This window comes from Cotesia typhae, unplaced genomic scaffold (genome assembly GCF_013202065.1).
Source record: "Cotesia typhae breed Kobodo isofemale line unplaced genomic scaffold, CoteBio_Ctyphae scaffold_70, whole genome shotgun sequence".
Taxonomy (NCBI): domain Eukaryota; kingdom Metazoa; phylum Arthropoda; class Insecta; order Hymenoptera; family Braconidae; genus Cotesia; species Cotesia typhae.
Window position 1 is genome coordinate 1877182 of NW_027423780.1, and position 25116 is coordinate 1902297.

A 25116-nucleotide genomic window follows, 5' to 3' on the forward strand; every position below is an offset into this window, starting at 1 on the left:
TAGGCGCGAAAAATTTCAAGATGTCGGATAACGGCGTCATAATAATAATAATAACATATAAAAATCACGTGTATTACACCTTAGATTACGATGCTTTAAGATGATTTAAACTAGATTTTGGATTTGATTATGAATCATAATAAATTTTGAAATAAAATAAAAATGCATTTGGACATGTCATAAATATTGATCAATATAAAATACATATCAGAAATATTTCGGTAACTTGAGACATGTGATGCTTGCGTTCGGTATCAGGTATCTTATACTTTGTGAGGTTGTTTTCTTTGCATAATGTATCCCGAGTGTGTGCGTGATCAACCGCCTTCAACGTTGTTTCATTGCCGTGCGTGAAACTGTACGTGGGAATAGGTGTGCATACTCGAGGTAGTGCTGTGTAGATAATCAATCTTGCGTTTCAAATTGAAATGAATTGCAGTGCGTTCATTTTAATTTAGAAGCACGAAACAGAATTAATTATGAAGAGTATCTGGTATTAGACGAATAGAATTTTAGAATATTAATAATAAGAGATAGATGGAAAATTATTAATTAGATGATAAATTGCTAATTAAATGTATAATTAATTAAATTTAAATTCTGTTTCATAAAATCCGAAATAGATGTCAGAGTCGGAAGAAAAGGCTCAACTGGTCGACTATGACAGCGACGGAAGTTTTGAGAAAACATTATCTGATTTAGAGAATGTTGGACAAGATCCAATATTAAAAATCAAAATTGAGAAAAATATGGATACCCTCCATAGTCTGGCACAATTCCACAAGGGATTGATTCATTTGACAGATAAAAACAATGCAGGACCATCAAAAACAACTGATGAGAATAAAGAGGAACAAGAGTTACAGGTTAAGATAAATAATTTCTCAACACCTGTCAAACCAGACCAGTCGACAAGTAAGTATTGACTATAGAATAATTTAGAAGCTGTAAACTAAACTAGAAGATACACTCTAAGAAGTATAAAAGTGTTTAAGAATAATTAGATGAGGCCCCAAAGCCAAGATTGTCAGCTGTGAAAAAATGGTTATGGTTGGCAACAAAGAATTTGAAGACATGAAAATGCTGATAGTCGAATCCAACAAACAGACTCGCCAGATGTCAGCAGCACTCGGTAGAGTTGCGAAACGATTAGAGGAAGTCACTCACGAACTAGTCAAAGCTCTTAAGATGACGGTAGATGGACGCAGAGCCGAGCTAGATCGGGAAAAGGCTAAAATAGAAGCAACGAAGGTAAAAGATTCACATATAGTTCCTAATATCCCGAATAGAACACAGTTAGACGCTACAAATGGAAATAACAACATTACTAAAGAATTGAATTTGGTTAAAGATGCATTACTATTAAATCAAAATAAGATTAACATCAGAAGAGAATACAAGTTAACTCAAAAATCAAACTATAATATTTGGCTTGATTATTTTAAATCAGAACTAACTAGTTGTGATTTATTAGATGTAATAGATGAAAATAATAGTAATGAAAATAATTTACCAAATTCAATAATTCATAAAAGAAAATGTCTGGTTAGAGATATTATTATTAATCATTTAGATGAAGATTACCACAAGAAAATTCTCGATATTTCTGAACCTGTAGAGGTCTTAAAGAAAATCAAAGATTGTAGAAAAGAATAAATAAATCTTACTTCAAGCTTTGTTAGAAAAAGACTGAATTCAATTAAGATGAAAAAGAATGAAAAGGTCAATGATTTCTGTGAAAGATTTGACCAGATCATTAGAGAATATGAATCTTGTGGAGATGGGGAGCAATTAACTGAGCAAGAAATTAGAGCTGCGTTTTATCAAGCCATAACCTCAATGAATCCTCAATTAATGTCTGCAGATTTCATCAAAAGGTCCCATTCAAAAGAGATGACAATAAATGAAATGAAATCTTTTATCCTACAGTTAGAAGTCAAAAGGAAGACCAACGACGGGGAGGAGACGATCAAGGCTCAAACAGCCAAGGTGGACGGCAAGAAGAACTGCCACAGATGCGCCAAGCCCGGTCATAAAATTGAAAATTGTCCTCTATCGAAAGATCTATGGTTCTGTTACTACTGCCAGGAGATAAGGTCTCATAAGGGTTCAGAATGCAAGGATGGCAGAATCAAAAGTAAGATTATAAATAATAATAATATCAAATTTAGAGGTAAACTAGACAGACAGGGAACTCATAGAGCTAGACAGAATGTGAATTCTAAACCATATAAGAATGATAGACGTGATAGAAACTATAATAAGAATAATCAGTACTTAGCAAAAAATGCACTTAAACGGGATGGCATTAGTGCAAAAAGAACGACTGATGAAAAACAAGGTAAGAAACAATTAAATGAAGTTTTAATAGACGACATTAAATTTATTGCTGATTCAGGAGCAACAGATGATATCGTAAAGAATAGCTTAATATTAAGTAATTTTGAAAGATGTGAAAACAAAGTAATTAAGAGTGCCAATAAGAATAAATCGGCTGATATTTTAATAGATGGAAAAGGTGATCTTTTGCTTCATACGAATCAAGATAACAAGATAATCAAATTATCAAATGTTATTAGTGCTAAAGATGTATCAGATAATTTATTATCATTAAGAAAATTAGTAGATAAAGGATTTAAGATTTATTTAGATGATAAATTGTTACGAGTATTTAGTGAAAATCTAGAAGAAGTAATACTAGAAGGAACATCTGAAAAGCCCAACTGGATATTGAACTTCAAAGTCAAGAACTACATAGGCAATGAAGATGAATCAGACTGGGGATATAACGCCTATCGCTGTAAAGCTGTGATAATCCAGGACTATAACATAAATGAAGTAGAAATAGATTTGCAAAGAAGGGAGGGAGAATCAAAAAATGAAGAGTTAAAGGATTCTTCAATTAGAAGGAAGGAAAAAGATATAACATCTCCAGAAATGAAACAACACATTGAAAATTCAAAAAAGGACGTATTTAATTGGGATTCTAGTTTAATAACTAGAAATACAATTAAGTTAGACGATATTGAGAACATTAAGAATTTAAAAGAGTTATTTATATCAAATTCATTAGAGCAAGGAACAACAGACTCAAGTAAAATAAATGAATCTATGCTATGGCATTTAAGACTCGGTCATGCTTCATTGAACTATCTTAAGAAATTGCAGAAAGTATATAATAAATTGGAGAAGGTTAAATTTGATGATTCTATTTTAGATTGTGAAATATGTATTATGTCAAAGATGCAAAAACTACCATTTAAAGAAACTAGACAAAGAGCATCAAGACAATTACAAATAATACATACAGACACGATGGGTCCGATAAAACCAACCTCATACCCAGGACACAAAAGATTTATTAATGTGTACATAGATGATTATTCTAGATTAGCTAGAGCATATGCAGTAAAGACTAAAGATGAATCAGGAGAAACATTAGAAAAGTTTCTCATATCTACTAGAAATCTACTTGGTAAAGATGAGAAAGTATGCTATGTTAGATCGGATCAAGGAACAGAGTTTACTGGTGGAAAATTTTTAGATGTCTTAAGAAAAGAAAAGATAGAATTGGAATTAACTCCGCCATATACTCCTGAACACAATGGAGTATCAGAAATTTAATCTAATTTCTACTATACTTGCACAATATACAATTATTCAACAATATTAAATTGATGCTTCAAATAAATGCAGAAATAAGAATCTACTCTCTTTCTTGAAATTTTGTTTATTAAAAATCATAAGGATTTCATGTATCAAATGAAGTAAAATCTTATCAAGTGAATAAATAACCTTCAATTTTGAAGAATTATTTTAATAAAACTCAATAATGTATGATGAAATAAAAAGATAGACACTTTTTTTTAAAGTTAGCGTCAAGATGGTTTAGTTTGATAATTATTAAATATAAAAATTAAATCAAAATACTTGATTTATTTATAACATTAGTCCTAATATCATAAGTTATGACTTATAACTTATTTGTAGTAATTTAAACAAAGCAGCTTGGTTTTTTCTTGTACGATAATTTGCTTCTATTTTTTTAATGAAATATTTATTTTTATTAAATGACTTTAATAATAGTTATTTACTAAGATGAAAATTTCGATTTTTAATTTGTAATGGCTTTATTGAAAATTGATTTTATTCTCATAATCATTTAATCCAAAATATTGATTAATATGAAATTATTTTATTTATAAGAAAAATATAGTTAAAACATATGTTCGTGAGGTGAGTAATTTATCAACATTTAATCGATTTTTGATACATTTTATCATGCCAACTATCTCATAAAGACATCAGTTGGTTTTAAAATTCAACCAAGTATATACCAACTATAATACTTCAATACATAGTAAATATCGCAAATTAATGTTTTTAAAAAATATTATAAATATATGTGTGTAAATTTATCACTTTCAATTGTAATTTTGATATTGCACTGAATATGTCATTCCAATCGCCTAATGTTTTTTTGAATTTTAATGACACTAGTTTTTATTTCGTAGTTTTATAGAAAATTTTGTTTATTATGCTTTTATCAATAAAGCATCATAATATTCCTGATAATATGAAGATAAAATTCTTTATTTACAATTCTGAGGAAAATTTTAATAATGACTCTTGTTTTAATAACCAGAGTAAATTTTTAGCTAATAATACTAAATTAATCGAAGCAAAATTGAGTATATATGCTCTTATCTGCTCTAACGATTTAGAATAATCGACTCGAAGAGAAGTGGAAAATAAAAATTTTTTCATGATTAATTAAATTCTAAATTTCATTTCAATATTGGGACAGACAACAACATTTATATTCAAAATTTGATGTTATGAACTTAACGTAGCATGTTTGTAGTCAATTTTAGAAAAATGTCAACTCAAGTAAATTCCTCTACACTAAAAATTGAAAAAAAATTAATTTATTTTTTTAGATATATGTTTAAAGAAAACTAGAAATTGCAGTCATTTTAAAAAATAATTTTTTAAAACATCATTCAACTTAGTTTTTCATAATACTTTCTTAATAATCATTAAATGACATGACAAATTAATTAATTTAAAAAAATAGTTTGAGAAATCGAATACGTCTCATGCATTCTGTGTGTTGACATTTAATCGTGTCGGTAAAGTCATGTCCTTCTACCTCAATAGAGCAGTAAATTGGATTAAGGTGAAGACATTAAAAAAAAAAAAAAATATTGTTAGTGCTCTTTTGTCTCAAGAATAGCCATTTTAGTTTAAACTATTACGCATTATTCTTAAATGTGTTTTTAATTAGCATTATAAAATGGCTAAATTAGTATTTGATCCTGTGTTAAAAAATATTTGGTAGTAAGAAACCATGCACGTATTTCAAGAAAATGCTTGCTACTTGGAGTTAACAGTAAGTATCGAGAATATTAATAATTCTATCATTATTTGTCTAATGAGTGATAATAACCTCAGTTAAATAGATAAACCCAAGTATCTTATTACACATTTGCTGTACACAAATTTTTTTCTTTTTTTTTACATAAAAAATTTTTACAATTTCTCATCATAGGTTATTATGAAAATTTGGTCGACATCTCAAACAAATTAAATGAAGGTTTACCTAAGCTTCGGCTGGCACGAATAGGATACTCCTCAGGAAAAGCAATACTGAATAAAAATTTCAAGCATGATATTCAGCGGGATTCGAGTAAAATTATATTTTTAAGCACGATGATGATATTTCTGATGATTCATTTAATGTGGAAGAAACTATCAAAATTAAAAATTCTGTTCACGAGTCCTCTGAAATCTCGTCAGTTAAGGTAAACATTTTTATCATTAATATTAACTAGATCAATTATTTTCAGGTGATAAGCCTTCAGTATAACATTCATTTAGACTGCAATAATTAATAGTCTTTCAGAAAAAAAAAAACAATAAAGAAACTTACAATTTTCAGAAAACTTTCGACGACGTTTTTTATGAAGAACTTCATAAGGAATTACGTAATCAATCTGGCATAATGAGGATGGAGTCGGTCGTAAGTAATACTACTAAAAAAAATTACTGTGAAGTACATGATGAAGAGCCTATGATATGTCAACAATTTGATGCGCCGAAACTTAGAGAGCAAGATCAGGTATGTAAACTGATAATTATATGTCAACTGTATAATCGTAAAATATATGTTAATTGCCTTTTTTATTTTCAGAGGAATCTATGTGCAAATATAAAAGATGAAGTACTGTTACATTCGAACAAGAAGGCAAATAACAACAGTGTAATTGATAATCAACTTGATCAAGCATTTAAAATCAAAGTATAAATTTTTATGACTTTTCATCCTATTAGGTGTTCTTGTGAAGCACTAAATACATTATTTTCTCTCTACAATTAAATTTCATAATCTAAGAAACAAATATTAGAAATTCAGATATATAAAAACGAGTTATATAACGTGACGTTAACATGTATAACAGAAACTCACTTAGTAATTCAATTAAAATTCAATACGAATTTTTATTTTTTCTTTATTTATCCACAAATATCAATTTTATCTTATTAAATAAGTTCTACATTTTTTATAATTTAATTTTTTAATTCACATGATATTTTCAATCATTTTTCATAATTAAATTACTTAAATTTTTAGCAAAATTCGAAAGATAAAGTTATTATTCAACCCGAACTGCAAGATAATGACACAGATATGATTACTAAATCTTATAAAAACGATCAAATGAAGATATCCATCGTGGATATGGTAAAGATGAAGCAGCTATTCACAAGAAAGCTACAATACGAGAAATTGCAGAAGTAAATAAGGTATTTAAAAAATTTTAATTTATTAATGTAAAAATATTCGAATATAAAATATTGTGAATAACTTTTAATTACTTCTTTCAGGTTCAATTATGTCAGGATATGGAAGATGGGTCGAGTGGATTGTTAAATCGGCAGCTTGAAAACGGAAATAATAGAATAGTTCCAATAGACTATGATCGTGAAAGGCAATTTGAGTTTGAAGATGCATTATTGCCAGATAATTTAAATGATATTCAAACTCTTTATGATTCTGAGAAAGACATACTTCAATACTCTTCGGATTATAAGGTTCACTTTGTATTACATTTTGAAAATATAATATAATTATTCATGGTAGTAGTGTATATGCTGCATGAGTCAAATATTAAATGCAAAATCTCATTTTATTTACGTAGTAGAGTGACCTATGCAAAATTACATTAAAAGAAGAGTCAGAGGTCATTTTTCATCCTTTTTTTCTATTTATTATGTCTCTTACATGCTCCGAATCTCTAATTTTAAGTATATGAAATTTTAAATCAGGTATTTTCTTTCATTTTTCGATTTCTTAAAAAATCTGATCGTTACTTTTGAGAAATAGAAGTGTGATTTCTTGAAAGAGTCGATATTAATCGCAAAATTTTTCTTATTTTAATCAAGTCTCTGTAGTTGAAAAATTTAATGTGATTATTACTTTGTTATGTTCTAATAAAGTACTAAATTTCATAAAATTATGACCAATAACTTTACGGCCCACAGTACTACCATAATAAAATTTTTAATCAATATCATTTTATTGAATGTACTAAATGTTGAAACTTTAATACCTTGGACTTTTAAAAATTTCTCACAGATATCAGATCAACTCAACATAATTCTAGCTTATCAATTAGATGAAAGAACAGTAGACATAATGAGAAATCATGATGATATGAGTGATAATGATAACGATGCTGGATTTTCATTATCACCAGTTTCTTTGCGTCCTCGGCCAATTATAAATAATGTTTCTCTCTCTAAATCAGACTCTAATGATTTTAATAGTGAAAAATTAGATAATACGGACGACATGACTTTAACTTTTGTAGAAAATTCCGCCGAAGATGGAAAAAATTCAACTTTGCCCATCAACTCAAGCGATGATGAAATAGAAATACCAACTTATGAATCAATAAATGGTAATCAAGAAGAAAATACTAAAATCAATAGTGATTTGGGAATAGTTGACTTAGCTATCTCTAATGAGATTGGCTTGACGACTCAGAAAGGATCTTGTGATAATTCTAAACTGACTGTTCAACTATCTAATGTTCCTCGATGGAAAAAAGGTTATTCGTGTCCTTTTTGTCACAAAATTATTATTGGTCAATTACCAAGACATAAGGACAGTTCATCGTGAAATTGAAGATGTTAAGAAGCTTACCAACACAACAAAAGGTAAAATATTATTATTGTATATATATTTACCATTTAGCCATAGCTTTGGCATTAAATTGAATAAACAAATAAATAAATAAAAAGAAATGCATCTTAATTAATAACATCTATCGAGCTTTTATCAGTCAAATTATTACCTACACATTATCAGTCGACTTTTATGACTTAGTATTAAAAAAAAAATTTTTTTTTTCTTGAATAACATTTGATCATTTACTTTCTAAAATATCACAGTTAAAATATGATGATTATATGGGAACACATCATCATTATTAATATAAATATTGGTATTGTTAATACTGTTATGATTATATGATATTTTATGTGATTTTTTTTTTTTGAAAAAACACAATAATCATCATGAATAATAATATTCAATGCTACAAATAATATATATTTTTTTCTAATTCAAAAGATTTCCTATTGTAACTGCAAAAATTAATACTGTACGAATTTTTTACTCTAAAAATACATAAACTTAATTGTGAATAACATTATAATTGTTATTTGTTGATAAGCTTGTGTATATGTAATAAACTATTTTAACAAAACTTATATAATTACGCAATAGAAACTGACTATTTTCTTGTTCTAGGTTCAGCAGAGCGTAAAGAAATTTTGACGATTTTTCGTAACTATGGATCTTTTACTCACAATTTGAATGAAAATTTCAATAAAGGTCAATTAATAGTGAGTCGACGGCCAAGAATCGAAAAAGCTGCAACTGATTACACAACGTGTTCGTTTTGTCTAGCAACGTTAACCAAATCTAACGCTAGGAAACATATCATCAAATGTAAAAAAAAAAACATGACGCAGAAAGTAATTTAAAAGGACAGCGAGTTTACTATGTAATGGGAAAATCAATTGAAAGCAGGATGCACAAAAATGCAAACGACATATTGAGATTAGTGGTATTTCCAGTCTTACAAGACGATGAAATAGTTCGATTAATTAGATACGATTGGCTCATAATCTTGTACGGAAACAAATTATGTATTAAATATACGCCTCATTACCAACATAATATGATAAGAGCAAGATTAAGATTAATCGGACGTTTTTTATCTGCTGCAAAGGAAATAAATTCAGAGTTAACAGATCTTGCTAGCTTATTTTACCCTAAATATATTGAAACTGTTATTAAAGCAATCGGGCAAGTAGCAAGAATTGATTATCTGAAGAATGTGTGCGATGCTCCGGCAGTTGCATTAAACCTTGTAACTTATATCCGACAAATTGCAGTTATTTTAGAAACCGAGTATGTTGTTCAAGAAAATGAGGTATTGCAAAAACAAGTGTCAAACTTTCTAAAAGTTTACAATTCAGAAATGAGTATTGCAGTCAATAAAATTACTAGCGAATCTCAAGCTAAAATGAGACGCCATAAAATTATAATCTTGCCTATCACGGAAGATATTCAAAAATTGATAATACATATAAAAATTACAAAGAAAAATTGTTTTGATATTTTGAAAGAAAGATTTGACTATCATACGTGGCTTGCAGCATCAAAATTAGTAGCAGCTTATTTACTGGTATTTAATCGTCGTCGAGTCGGTGATGTTCAGAATATGGTTATTAGTGATATGGATCGGTTGCAAAGTATTGAAGAACAAGCTGATAAAGAGGAATATAATGCATTGGATGATGATGGTAAAAAGATTGTTGCGAACTATTATCGTATCGAAATACATTGAAAACTAAATAAAGACGTTGCCGTGATTGCTAGTAACGATATTGTAGATGAGATTAAATTGCTTATTCGTTATCGAGAATCAGCTAATGTTCCTACCGATAATGATTTCGTTTTTGGTCTGCCTCGTGTCAATAATCGTATTCGAGTACTAAATTTATGTGCTGTTTTGCGTGAACTTTCGGTTTCTTGTGGTGCTGAAAAGCCCGAGCTCCTTCGTGGAACCCACTTGAGAAAACACGTCGCTACTAAATGCGTTGAGTTTGAACTTTCTGATAACGTATTATCTGATTTAACTAAGCACATGGGTCACTCCGAAAAAATTCATAAGGATTTTTATCAAAGGCCAATCAAGTCTAAAACAATTGTTCAAGTAACTAAATTACTTCATGCTGTGCATGGTCCCGTTACAGATGAAGAAATAGAAAGAGAAGATATATTTACCGATGACCAAAATGAATTTGTAGAATATGAAGACAATATTAACATGACTGAAAATAAAAATAACCTCAATACTCTTAATGAAACTGATCCGGATTTTGACAGTAATTTACCGAGCAACTAACCGAAAACTAACAAAAATATTTTTTTTTTATAGGTAAATCCACAAAGAAGCCCTGGAGTGATGAAGAAAAAAGAGTGATTTTTACCGAGTTTAAAGAGTATATAATCAGCAGAACTCATCCATCATTACAAGATATTGATGACGTTAAAGCTAAGTATCCGTGCTTGAATGGTCGTAGTAGAGATACAGTTAAAGCATGGATAAATAATCAGTATAAGAAGAAACCTAGTAATGTCTCAATTAAAAAAAAAAGGAATTAAAATAATTAGCGATGAAAATAAAAATTACAAATTGAAAAGATTTACAAAAAAAAGCTTGGATCTTTGAAAACGCATATTGAAATAGAAAGTTTTATGAGAGTATGTCTGTTGATTGGAATAATTAGTATTAAGACTCATAGAGTTCGAAGTTGAATAAATTCAATAATTTATGTTTTATTACAAGATATAAATTTTATTCATGTTACGTACGTTAAAAAACTTAAAGTACTCAACAATTGGTTATTAAGTTTTAAATCTAAGTTAAATAAATCTAAGGTTGTTGATTAAACAAGCGTTAACGCTTAAATTTATCTGATTCATGGACCATAAATTATAACATTCTACAATCTTATTGAATTGAGTCTATTTGGAGATTCAAGTTCAGTTTTCAAGATGTTAGAAATTATTATATCAGATTCTTTAAATGAAAAAGAATTGAATTATTTAATTTCTTAAGTGTAACGATATAATGTAATGTGCAGTGTTTAAAATAAAAGAAGTTTATAACGTTATTATCAAATGTTAATTATTGTTATTAGAATATAATCGATTTATACCTGCATTATGTATTTAATTGAAAGAATTATTACAATTGTCGCGTGAGCTGCGGTAATAATTTTATTTATTTAACATATTCATGTTGATTTTACTCATAAAATATTATTTGTAGAAATTTCTGATATAATTACTCATATTTGAAAAAAAATTTTTTATGATACATTGAAAACTTAATCTCTTCACCTTTCATAGAAATGAAAATATGTCTAACATGATTATAATTTAAACGATAGAGTTAAATTATTTTGTAGACATCAATACTTTCATATTGATAATGATACATACTCTATGTGTCAAAAAAAAAAAAAACATTAATCGCTTGAGGTAAACAATAAATTCAATTATTAAGTTATAAGAATTATTGTACTTAATAAAGGGGAGGGAAATACGTGTAGATAGACGTTTTCATGCTGATTTCTCATTAATTTTTTTAAGGTATGAAAATATTTGTTAGTTATTGAAACTATCTGGTAATCTTATAAATATATTTATGAGTATTTTTTTGTATTAAACAACAACATAACTTAATAAATAGCGGATATATCAACTGATACACATCATAGGTTGTCATTCGACTTAGCAGTTGGCGTGCACGATAGAAGCCAAAATTTTTATCGCAAATCAATGGCACAGAAAAATTACTTTCCTTCATGCAATTACGCTGAATATGAACCTGAATCATAAGCGACATTTTTATTTAAAATATTTTTCTTTTAATGAACGATGTATGAAATAATGGTAAAAAGTCACGACTTAATTTCACAGCCTTCTAAAAAATGCAAATTTTTTTTTGGAATTGAAGTTCATATAGAAAATACATTTATAAAAAAAGTAATTTTTCTATGCCATTGATTTCAGATAAAAATTGTGGCTTTCATACTGCACACCAACTACTAAGTCGGATGACAACCTACGATGTGTATTAGCTGATATCTCCACTATTTATTCAGTTATCCTGTTGTTTAATATGAAAAAATACTCATAAATACATCTATAAGATAACCTGATAGTTTCAATAAATAATATTAATTTTTTATACCTAAAAAAAATTAATAAAAATCAGCATGAAAACGGCTACATATTCCCCTTTAACTAACTTAGATGTCATTGTTTTTTAATAATTTTTTAAAATAGAATTAAGTTTTTTTTATATTATTTATCTATTTTTGGTGAAATATTCATCAAATACCGTTAATATTGTTTTGGTTGGTTTCTATTTATATGAAATCGATATAGATTGTTTTTTAAAAATGTCATCTTTATGAAAATGAAAGAAATTCTTATAAAAAATTGACAAATGCATACAATGAATCTATGTATGCTACATAAAGCATCTCATGGATCTATCAGATTCTATATGGGGTATTCCATGCCAAATTGTTTACTTTTAAACTTGACCCCTTTAGATTTAGCTGAAACTTTATCATTTTTTTTTACCCTTTGAAAAACATTTTTGAGAATTTTTTCAAATCTTTCTGTCCAACCCAAAAAAAGTTTTGAATTTTTCAAAAAAATGGCGTTTTTATTTTCAAATAGCCATAACTTTTTTTGATATTGACTTTTGGGTACCTTTCTTTTTTAAATTTTTGTTTTTGAATGAACTTTTTGAAAAAATCCACAAAAAAATTAAATATGATTAATTCTGCAAAATAATCGTTTTTTTTTTTTTTTAGCAAAATCGTTATTTTTTCAAAGTTGGCCTTTTTAACTTCCCGCTAAGAAAATTGAAAATTTTTAAAATTCGGGAAGTTATTGGTTTTACCCCGTTTTTCGAAAATCGAGTTTTCATCAGATCTCGACGTTTTGAGGTCCTAGGAAGCTTTCCTGACTATTCTCGCGAGGTTGTCACTATCTCTCTCTCTCTCTCTCTCTCTCTCTCTCTCTGTGTTTTATAGAGGAGATAAAATACATTTACGTATACCAGGACGAGATGTTTATCCTGGTTATGTCGGACTCGGAAGTCCGACATAAAAAAAATCGGCCCTGCCCGGGATGAGCGGGAATAGTTGTCCCATTGATTAAAATTTTTTTTGAGAAAAAAAATAAAAAAGAAATTAGCAAAACGGTTCACCCTAAACGCCATCCCTGCAACTCTCTGCTAATTCCATACCTATAGGCGCTTAAAATTGCCTATAGCCAATTCGGAGATGTTTTGAGAAAATAAAAAAAAAAACAACTTTTTTTCCACTTTTTTTGTAATTTCTCGGAATCTACCGGTCCGAATCGGTTCCAACTTACAGGAAATCTATGTTTGGCGGAGCACTCTCGAATGACACCAACCGCGATAAAATCGGTCAAGCCGTTCAAAAGTTATGAGAGTTTTACATACGGCCAAACACACACACACACACACACACAGCCGTACGGACATCATCACGGAAACATTTAGGGGAGCTTCCTAGGACCTCAAAACGTCGAGATCTGTTGAAAACTCAATTTTTAAAAACCGGAGTAAAACTAATAATTTCCCGATTTTCGCAAATTTTCAATTTACTTAGAGGGAAGTTAAAAATTCTCTCTATGCACCCTTATGGTTCCCAGATGTCATAAACGCCGGTAATGACTGAACGATCTCATGACATTGATAGTACAAAATAAAAATTTTTTAGTAAAGCCAAAGTGTTCCCTTCTTACTCTTGCTAGAATGTTTGCGAAAACCCAGTATTTTATACTATCGTACAACCTTTGTATTTCAATATAGACCTTAACAACTCTGTAAACAATGTTGTGAAGATTCAATAACAATAACAATTCTTATCATTATTATACTGAGTATTACCTATTACGTTATGTTATCACATTACTTATCATATTAAATTATCGATAATTTATCTATTATATACTATTAATTAATATCATATCCATATTACAATTAATATTATATTAATTTAATACCCACTCATTATGAACTTAATTATGATGGTCCGTAGGGAGCACTTGCTTTAGGATCAAAATTTAATAAATAAATAAATACGACATATGGGGTTTTCGCCGACGGTCGGCAAAAACCCCTTTCATTGTACGTACATTTCGCCGACCGTCGGCGAATACCCCAGATGTCGGCAAAAGCCCCATTTTACTACTGAAAATGTCGGCGAAAACCCCGTACGTCAAATATATATACACTACTGGAAAAAATTAAGGGATCAAAAAAAAATTCCAAATTTTTCGGTAGTTTTCAACAGGCCGTAACTTTGAGAGAAATGGTCGTACAGGAAATAAAAAAAAGGAAATTGTAGCTCCAAGTGTCTAGTTTTTGGATTAGAACTTCAAAATTTTGTAGCCTCCGCGGTTTCTGAGTAATCGTAGAAAAACCAGCAACAAAAAAATTCTCAAAATTTTTTTAGTTTTTTTTTGGTCTACGGGCGTCGAAAAATTTTTTTAGCTTAACCACCATAAGGATCGGATACTTTGTTCATTTAGCTTTAATTTCTTTTTTAAACACCCTGATACGTCCACTCCTCGCTGAGATATCGGTCTTCAAATGGAAAAGGATTTTTTTGTCTTTGATTATCGATATCTCAGCAACCAATGATCGCACAGAAAGTTAAAGGTGGGTTTCAAGAACTTGAATGAATTCCCTTAACGACTGTCCATAGTTTTTTCGAAAAAAATTTTTTCTTTCCGTCACATGAATTTGAAAATGCAACAAAAAAGGGCTTTTAGTGGTTTTTGGAAAATCAAGCGCTGGATCGAAAATATTGAGGAAACCACTAATGTTAAGTGTGCCTTTTACAGTTCAATATGTCCACAAAAACCCTACAAAGAATCAAATTAATCCAGCCAGCCGTTTTTTTGTTTCACTTGATCGAATTTTTGAAAAAATTAAAGGATCACGTTTTTGCTCTGAAAAGCTCATAATTTTTAAAAATGAGAAAAAAATGGTTTTTTAGAGCTTTTTCCACATTTTTGTTCCAGAAAGTGCTTAAATTGAAAAAAAAAAAAATTAAAAAAAAAAATTTTTTTGAAATTTTTCTCTTGAAAAGTTTAAGAAAACAATTACCGCCGGCATTAGCGTTATCCAAAGCGTACCACGTGGAGGTCGCGCGGTCGGATTTACGTTTCTGTGTGTGTGTGTGTGTGTGTGTGTGTGTGTGTGTGTGTGTGTGTGTGTGTGTGTGTGTGTGTGTGTGTGTGTGTGTGTGTGTGTGTGTGTGTGTGTGTGTGTGTGTGTGTGTGTGTGTGTGTGTGTGTGTGTGTGTGTGTGTGTGTGTGTGTGTGTGTGTGTGTGTGTGTGTGTGTGTGTGTGTGTGTGTGTGTGTGTGTGTGTGTGTGTGTGTGTGCGTGTGTGTGTGTGTGTGTGTGTGTGTGTAAGGTATTTCAGGAGAATTGAGACCCGGTGGCTCGTCAGTTCCACCGTATTTAATGACTCCAAACTCATTCTCTGAAGGTTTTTGTTGGTTCAATACCGGGTATTACCACCCCTGTTTTCAATAACGGCTCTCAAACGTTCAGCCATGTTTATGCAGACGGTAATTTGAGGCTGCGAAATGGTATTCCAAATGTGCTGAAGCGCGCGCTCCAAAGCAGCTAAGTTCTGCAAATTTGGATACTCTCTGCGCAACCGACGGCCCATTATGTCCCAAACGTGCTCTATGGGGTTGAGATCTGGACTCATTGCTAGGTGTCGCAACAATGTGATGTCATGCCGCTCAAAGAAGCGCCGGGTAATGTTGGCTGTGTGTGGACGTGTTGTTGTCGTCTGCGCAGAACAATGGGCCTTAAAATTTGGTCGATGTAACGTCTAGCTGTCAAATTTTCGCGTACAATTACCAAAGGTGTTCTCCAATTTCGTGAAACGCCGCCCCACACCATAACTGATCCACCGCCGTAGGCAACGACTGGACGGACAAAGTTCTGGCGAAAACGTTCTCCACGACGGCGCCAAACGAGAGGACGTCGATCGTTGCCATACAGATTAAAACGAGACTCATCAGTGAATAAAACATTTGTCCATTCCCTCAAGTTCCAATTTCGATGATCGTAAGCATACGCTAAACGAGCTCAACGATGTCTTGCTGTCAACAGGGGTACACGATTAGGATGTCGTGCGTGTAACCCAGTTTCACGAAGACGGTTGATGATTGTTCGAGAGCAAATGTTTCGCACTTGATGCCGTCGTCGCTGTTGCTGTTGTTGTTGCTGTTGTCTGCGATTGGGGAAGTTTCGAGCGACAATATTCGCATTGACGAAAGGTTGTCGTCGAACTTCTCTAACAATTGTTCGATCATCGCGGGCATTAGTGACTCGATGGCGACCTTGTCCGGGGCGACGATGATATTGATTCGTCTCTTGGTATCTGGTATAAGCTCGAGATACGACAGATTGACTTACACCCATCCGGATAGCAACTGCATGTTGAGTGTAACCTTCGTCGATAAGAGTCACTAACCGAGCGACTTCCACCTCCGATAAATGTCATCTAACCATGATTCAGAATCAAAAGTCAGAAATTTTCAATTTTGACCAAAAAATTAAAAAAATTTTTTTAGCGCAGAGGGATTAGTTTTGAAAAAACTGTTGAATGAAGCGATTTGCTAAGGATTCACAAAAAGAAAAGAAAAAAAAACTCCGAAAAGCGTATGAAAAAATCGAAATTCGATTGGGGGTATTAACTTTTTTATTAATTTAATTAAAAGGAGATCAGTAGAATCAAGGAATGCAGCGGTGGAAAGGTGATAAAAATCATTGGGCGATGGTTTTTTGAGTTTCCTTAACTTGTTAAAAAAATTTTTCCAAAAAAATTTTTTTTTAAATTTTTTTCGAAAAAATTTTTTTTTTTTTGAAAATTTTTTTTTGAATTTTTTTTTTTGAAAATTTAAGCACTTTTTCGAACAAAAATGTGGAAAAAGCTCTAAAAACCATTTTTTTCTCATTTTTAAAAATTATGAGCTTTTCAGAGCAAAAAACGTGATCCTTTAATTTTTTCAAAAATTCGATCAAGTGAAACAAAAAAACGGCTGGCTGGATTAATTTGATTCTTTGTAGGGTTTTTGTGGACATATTGAACTGTAAAAGGCACACTTAACATTAGTGGTTTCCTCAATATTTTCGATCCAGCGCTTGATTTTCCAAAAACCACTAAAAGCCCTTTTTTGTTGCATTTTCAAATTCATGTGACGGAAAGAAAAAATTTTTTTCGAAAAAACTATGGACAGTCGTTAAGGGAATTCATTCAAGTTCTTGAAACCCACCTTTAACTTTCTGTGCGATCATTGGTTGCTGAGATATCGATAATCAAAGACAAAAAAATCCTTTTCCATTTGAAGACCGATATCTCAGCGAGGAGTGGACGTATCAGGGTGTTTTAAAAAAGAAATTAAAGCTAAATGAACAAAGTATCCGATCCTTATGGTGGTTAAGCTAAAAAATTTTTTCGACGCCCGTAGACCAAAAAAAAAAACTAAAAAATTTTGAGAATTTTTTTGTTGCTGGTTTTTCTACGATTACTCAGAAACCGCGGAGGCTACAAAATTTTGAAGTTCTAATCCAAAAACTAGACACTTGGAGCTACAATTTCCTTTTTTTTATTTCCTGTACGACCATTTCTCTCAAAGTTACGGCCTGTTGAAAACTACCGAAAAATTTGGAATTTTTTTTTGATCCCTTAATTTTTTCCAGTAGTGTATATATATATATATATATATATATATATATATATATATATATATATATATAACACTAAATTTTTACTTTGTCGAAAAATTTTAGTTATCCAGGCCACTAAACCTTGCGGATAAGAAATAGTCACCTGGATTTCGTTATAAATTTTGTACACTGTCCTGGGATATTCCGCTCCTGTATTTACGATTGTCTTTGTTTTAGGAGAGATTGATTTGATAATTTTTAGGATAGAAGTTTTCACGTATGCCAGTTAACTTGTTTTAGATACTTACGAATTTTACTGCAAAGATGGTCCCTCTTCCTTGATTAGTGTTGTAATTAATTGTACGGAATTACGCAGAATGGATATTGTAGTTGATAAATGAAAATTGATGGGTTATAAGATTACAACAAACTTAATTTTATTTCACTAAATCATCACTTGGAATAGATTTATTATGTTCGGTAACGAAATATAATAAATTAGTTGTGAGAAAATTTTACTAATATTCGAGGTGTACCGACTACCGACTACCTATTATTTTAGCTAGTGTCGGTAACAAAAATTTCGGGTGGTAGTTCGCCAGGCTGATAAAGTCGAGACATTTTGTAGTGTCTCACCATCTATTAAAACATTCTTCTTCTTCTTCTTCTTCTTCTTCTAATAATAATAATAATAATAATAATAATAATAATAATAATAATAATAATAATAATAATAATAATAATAATAATAATAATAATAATAATAATAAGCGGTGCTTATTACGTGGTCTCCTAGTGGCGCACCGCGGGAAACGCAGACCGCAACATCTGGTCTGTAGGCTAACAACGTAACCGGAGCAACGGGCCAACTACCCGTTGCACCGTAATATCTGAGTTTCAAAACAGTATAATCTCAGAAGTGCTCCCCACAACCGGTCCTCTTCGGATGAGGACCAGTCATCAGGTGGGAGGAGCACACCGGACCCGATGACTTATGACGACCCCGGCGCTTATAGGATTAAGTTTAAGTGGACGGAGGAGCTTCGCGCCGATCTCTTGGTGTGCTGGCAGAACAGCGAGCCGGAGGTATCAGGGTATATGGCCCGGATGCACACACTTTGGTGTGGCATGCATCCGGAGCACAGACATTTTACGCCCAAACACCTGCGTAATTACGCCTCATACCTTCGGCATAATCGACGATCGCTGCTGCCAAATAGAAGGCAGTCTAATCGGCCTTCATTTCCAGCACCGCTACACCAAGAACGGCACCGTTTCTCCGAGGACAACGACAACCTCTTTACAGGTCGACAAGTGAGCATCTCCAAAAAGATGACTCACTCAAAACAACAGCTCGACACGGTGAACGAAGATTTCCCCACACAGCTTCAAGAGGACTCCACTCTGCTCACTGTCAACCAAGTTGTCTACGGTGCCGCGGCTTCGCTTCTGCCGATAGAGAGAAGACATTCTCTCTCCTTCGAGGCGAAGTTGAAGCTGCGCATCGCTCAACTTGGACACAAAATTGACATTTCTCGGAAACAAGTCTCCCGCATTCAGTGTGTGATAGAGTATGTTAGTACTCAAAGACCGTACACGCCAAAGTTCGTCGCCTGGCGGCAGAACTTCGAAGGCGACATCACACACTGAACAAGAGTACTCTTCTTGTCATCAAAGAAGAGTCTCTTAACAGGTTGCGGGCTCTGGTGGCTTCCAAAAGTCACTAGAGAAAAGGCTGAAGCGGTTGATCGACAACTCTTTGTTTCGATCCAAGCCTTCACGCTTTCTGTCACCTAAGACCGCTGTTCCCGAGAATTATCCATCATCTGAGCGAGTGGAAGCCTTTTGGAGTGAATTGTACGGAGATCAACCAAACGTCAACCCGGATACTCCAGCTCTGCACGACTTCGAGGCATTCTGTCGAGAACACCGACGGCAGGATATCGCCGAAGAGAGCCCTGCAGTCAGTGTGCAAGAGGTTCGTAAAGCCCTGAATGGCAGCAAGAACTGGGCTGCCCCGGGTCCAGATGGCATAAACATCTTCTGGTGGAAGAAATTTTCTTCTACACATGCTCATCTGGCCCGGATTTTTACATCATACATTCAGGGCGACGAACCAATTCCAGACTGGCTGGTAGAAGGGCGAACCGTACTCATCCCTAAAAAGGGTGACTTGTCCGACCCAAAGAACTACAGGCCTATCACTTGCTTGAATGCGGTTTACAAGATTTTTACAAAAATCTTAAATAACCGTATCTTGCAGGAGATAGAGCCTGTGTGGCAACAGATATACGAACAACGTGGCAGTAAACAGGGCGTGTCAGGTTGCAAGATCAACTTGTTGGTAGATAGATGCGTCATTCAAGACGCAATCTACTACCAACGCAACCTGTCTATGGCCTGGATTGACTACCGTAAGGCATTTGACTCAACTTCACATGAGTTGATTCTCTATCTGCTCAAATGCCTCGGAATCAATCGCCAAACAGTGGGATGCATACAACGTACGATGCAGCTCTGGCGAACGCGTTTTCACATAGGAAGTGGAAATGCATTGCACGTAACCGGAACTGTTCAGTACAAGAGAGGCGTCTTTCAGGGAGATTCTCTGAGCCCTCTGTTGTTTTGCATCTCACTGCTGCCAATATCTGTTGCCCTCCGACAAACTCGTGGGTACTCTGCGGGGCTACCGAGTGATCGAGTATACTCGATCACTCACCAACTGTTTATGGATGATCTAAAGATATACAGTGCCAACAAAGATCATCTACAAACGGCCATCAACATCGTAGCAGAGTACACACGAGATGTCGGAATGTCTCTTGGGTTGGACAAGTGTGCGGTCGTACACCTGGCGAAGGGTAAGTGCTCTGATACGGGTGGAGATGTCGAATTAGTGGATGGGAGCGTCTTAAGAGAATTAGACGCCGGAGAGTTGTACAGATATCTAGGGATTGAAGAGCGGCAAATGCATGCCGTCTCTGAAGTCCGAACAACTCTCCAGAGCGAGTATGTTAGGAGACTCCGGAAAATTTGGTCCTCCGAACTTTCCGGCAAAAACAAAGTCTCAGCTACTAACATGCTCGCTGTCCCAGTCTTACTATACTCTTTCGGTGTCCTGAAATGGACCCGAAAGGATTTACGAGATCTCGACATCAAAACCCGTAAGATCATTAATATGAATCGGAGCATGCACCCCAATTCATCAGTCGCCAGATTATACCTCTCCCGGTCCATCGGTGGGAGAGGTTTGCAGAGTTTGGAGCGGCTTCACGACCGTTTGGTCCTGGGTTTAACTCACGAAGTTGTCAATTTCACTGCAGACGAGGATGACTTTCTTATGCAAATTGTACATAAACATGAAAATGCGCATAAGGGGTCATTCTTGTATAAGGCAGCAATATATGCGGCAAGAACCCTTGGTCTTGGAGAAATAAACGCTCTTATGGAACTCCGAAAGGAGGAATTTAAGAGCGTCATCAGGAACGCCGAGGAAAAACTACTCCTTGGCGAACTGATGGACAAGTCCATGCACAGCGTGTTCTTTAAACACGTGCGTGATCATGGCTTGTCCATCCAGCTGACGTTTTCCTTCTTAAAGTCAGCGGGCCTGATGTCCGAGACTGAAGGGTTCATATTTGCCTGCCAAGATGGTGTCATTAACACTCTTGAGTACCGTAGCAAGGTGCTCCAGGTGCAGCTTCCGGACACGTCCTGTAGGAGGTGTAGACAACATCCGGAGACGCTTATGCACCTTTTGTCGGCATGTCCAGTGCTGGCGAGAGGTGCATATATCCAGCGTCACAATGCTGCCCTGAGAGTACTGTACTACTATCTTCGTCATTGCTACGGTATTGACGTGACACCAGTGCTGCCTTATTTGCCAGGAGATATTCCCCAGGTTGTTGAGAATGACAGTTGCAAAATTTATTGGAACATGCCATTTGCAACAACCCGGCGGATAGATCACAACAAACCTGATATTGTGCTCTTCGACAAGGCCACTCGTGACATTTATGTCATTGAGTTCTCGGCCCCGGCTGAATACAACATCTCAGCCAAAGAAGAGCACAAAAGACAAATATATCAGGATCTCCCGTTTGAAATTGGCAAACTTTACCCAGGTTACCGTGTCAAGCTTGTCGTCCTGATTGTTGGCGTCCTAGGAGGGATGAAACAGTCTTTTGTATCCTCACTTGCCAAAGTTCCAGCTTGCTCATCAAAAGCTGAGTTCTTGGCAGTTAGGATGCAGAAGGCTGTTTTACTTGGTTCTCTCCGTCTCTTAAGGGAAATGACTTTGGCCTGCTGTGATCACTAACCGCCTTGTTGTGCGGAGTGGTCCAGCAGTAACGGATGGAGCTCAGGCTGGGCCCTCGGAGAATCGGACTCCGGGGATAACCCCCCTGAGCATTTAATAACAAAATAATAATAATAATAATAATAATAATAATAATAATAATAATAATAATAAGCGATGCTTGCTACGTGGCCTCCAGGCGGCGCATCGCGGGAAACGCAGACCATAACATCAGGTCTGTAGGCGAACGTCGTAGCCCGTGTAGTGGGCCAACTACCCACTGCATGGAAATAACTGAGTTACCACAAGATACCAACTCAGAAGTGCTCCCCACAACCGGTCCTTTTCGGATGAGGACCATTCATCAGGTGGGAGGAGCACGCCGGACCCGATGAATGGTGACGACCCTGGCGCCTTAAGGACTTACTTTATGTGGACGGAGGAACTGAGAGTCGATCTCTTGGTGTGCTACCAACGTAGCGAGCCGGGGGTGAGGGGCTATATGGCCCGGATGCACACTCTTTGGAGTGATATGCATCCGGAGCTAGCGCATTTTACGCCCAAACACCTGCGTAATTATGCCGCTCATCTTCGGCGAAATAGAAGATCGCTTGTGCCGGACAGAAGGCAGTCTAATAGACTTTCCTTTCCGGCGCAACTACACCAAGAGCGACGCCGTTCCTCCTTGGACAACAACAATCCCTTTGTAGGACGGCAAGTAAGTATATCTAAAAAGATAACTTACTCCCAACAACAGCTTGACGCGGTAAACGAAGATCTCCGTGCAAACATCTTGGAGGATTCCACCCTGCTCACTGTGAGCCAGGTTGTGTATGGTGCAGCAGTTTCGGCTTTTCCGAGAGAGAGACAATGTCTCTCGATCGAGGCAAGGTTGAAACAGCGCATCTCACAACTTGGCTTGAAAATTGACATGTCCCGGAAACAGGTCTCCCGCATTCAGTGTGTGATTGAGTACGACACAACTCAAACACCATACACGCCCCGAATTCGGCGCATTGCTGCTGAACTTCGGTGGCGTCATCACACACTGAACAAGAATACTCTTCATGTCATCAAGGAAGAGTCTCTTAATAAATTGCGGGCTCTAGTGGCTGCTAAAACGTCATTAGAGAAAAGGCTGAAGCGGTTGGTCGACAACTCGTTGTTTCGATCCAGCCCTTCACGGTTTCTGACACCAAAGACCGATGTTACCGGGAATTATCCAACACCTGAGCGGGTGGAAGCTTTTTGGACTGAGTTGTATGGAGATCAACCAAACGTGAACGCCAACACTCCAGCTCTGCACGACTTCAAAGTATTCTGTCGGGAACACCGTCGACAGAATGCTGATGAAGAGAGCCCTGCAGTCAGTGTGGATGAAGTTCGTTCAGCTCTAAATGGCAGCAACAGTGTCAACCCGGCGGATTGACCACAACAAACCTGATATTGTGCTCTTTGACAAGGCTACTCGTGACATTTATGTCATTGAGTTTTCGGCCCCGGCTGAATGCAACATCTCAGTCAAAGAAGAGCACAAACACCAGATATATCAGGATCTCCTGTTTGAAATTGGCAAACTTTACCCAGGTTACCGTGTCAAGCTTGTCGTCCTGATTGTTGGCGTCCTAGGAGGGATGAAACAGTCTTTTGTATCCTCACTTGCCAAAGTTCCAGCTTGCTCATCAAAAGCTGAGTTCTTGGCAGTTAGGATGCAGAAGGCTGTTTTACTTGGTTCTCTCCGTCTCTTAAGGGAAATGACTTTGGCCTGCTGTGATCACTAACCGCCTTGTTGTGCGGAGTGGTCCAGCAGTAACGGATGGAGCTCAGGCTGGGCCCTCGGAGAATCGGACTCCGGGGATAACCCCCCTGAGCATTTAATAACAAAATAATAATAATAATAATAATAATAATAATAGCCCGCAATTTATTAAGAGACTCTTCTATGATGACAAGAAGAGTACTCTTGTTCAGTGTGTGATGACGCCATCGAAGTTCAGCAGCAATGCGTCGAATTCGGGGCGTGTATGCTTTTTGAGTTGTTTCGAACTCAATCACACACTGAATCCGGGAGACATGTTTCCGGGATCTGTCAATTTTGGAGCCAAGTTGTAAGATGCGCTGTCTCAACCTTGCCTCGATCGAGAGACAATGTGTCTCTCTCGAAAAATCCGATACTGCTGCACCATACACAACCTGGCTTACAGTGAGCAGGGTGGAATCCTCCAGGGTGTTTGCACGGAGATCTTCGTTTACCCCGTCAAGCTGTTGTTGGGAGTAAGTTATCTTTTTAGATATACTTACTTGCCGTCCTACATAGGGATTGTTGTTGTCCAAGGAGGAACGGCGTCGCTCTTGGTGTAGTTGCGCCGGAAAGGAAAGTCTATTAGACTGCCTTCTGTCCGGCCCAAGCGATCTTCTATTTCGCCGAAGATGAGCGGCATAATTACGCAGGTGTTTGGGCGTCAAATGCGCTAGCTCCGGATGCATATCACTCCAAGGAGTGTGCATCCGGGCCATATAGCCGCTCACCCCCGGCTCGCTACGTTGGTAGCACACCAAGAGATCGAATCTCAGTTCCTCCGTCCACTTAAAGTAAGTCCTTAAGGAGTTATATCCACTTGTGATTTTCAAAAAATCGATTTTTTTTTCCTTTTTTGAATGTACATATATTCAAGAATATTCTCTGAAAATTTCACATCGATCCGACAATTAGTTTCGGAGATATGAGCGTATTAGTAACAACGTCTCCGAGCGTTCGAAAGTAGGCGGAGCACGAGCCGGAGTCGCAGCTGTTTCTGGTAGCTTCTATCCTTTTCTTCTCGATTTATATTGTGTTTGAGACACTAATATAATAATATAAAAGATCTACATTATACCTAAAACTTATGTTGAGGAATTTTAGGTTAAAAATATGTGAACTCATCAGTTA

The 25116-nt window shown here is 34.9% G+C and overlaps 3 protein-coding genes across 5 annotated transcripts in view; 2 read left to right on the plus strand and 1 right to left on the minus strand.

Moving 5' to 3' along the window:
* Window positions 1-25116, minus strand: part of LOC141537271 (uncharacterized) — a 170884-nt gene that overhangs the window by 112296 nt on the left and 33472 nt on the right. The gene's annotated exons all lie outside the window — the stretch shown is intronic.
* On the plus strand, window positions 611-3846 carry LOC141537269 (uncharacterized). Of its 3 annotated transcripts, XM_074258154.1 has the most exons (3): window positions 777-915; window positions 988-1251; window positions 1930-3846. In XM_074258154.1, exons 2-3 carry the CDS (start codon window positions 1042-1044, stop codon window positions 3622-3624), a joined length of 1905 nt encoding a protein of 634 aa, XP_074114255.1. In that variant the 5' UTR covers window positions 777-915; window positions 988-1041; the 3' UTR covers window positions 3625-3846. The 3 variants fall into 3 exon arrangements, with proteins under 3 accessions (XP_074114254.1, XP_074114255.1, XP_074114256.1); XM_074258153.1 differs by having other exon boundaries at window positions 611-1251; XM_074258155.1 differs by lacking the exon at window positions 777-915 and having other exon boundaries at window positions 1176-1251; window positions 1865-3846.
* On the plus strand, window positions 9056-10759 carry LOC141537270 (uncharacterized). The gene is made up of 2 exons (XM_074258158.1): window positions 9056-9879; window positions 10518-10759. The coding sequence occupies exons 1-2, from the start codon at window positions 9078-9080 to the stop codon at window positions 10742-10744; spliced, it is 1029 nt and encodes a 342-aa protein (XP_074114259.1). The 5' UTR covers window positions 9056-9077; the 3' UTR covers window positions 10745-10759.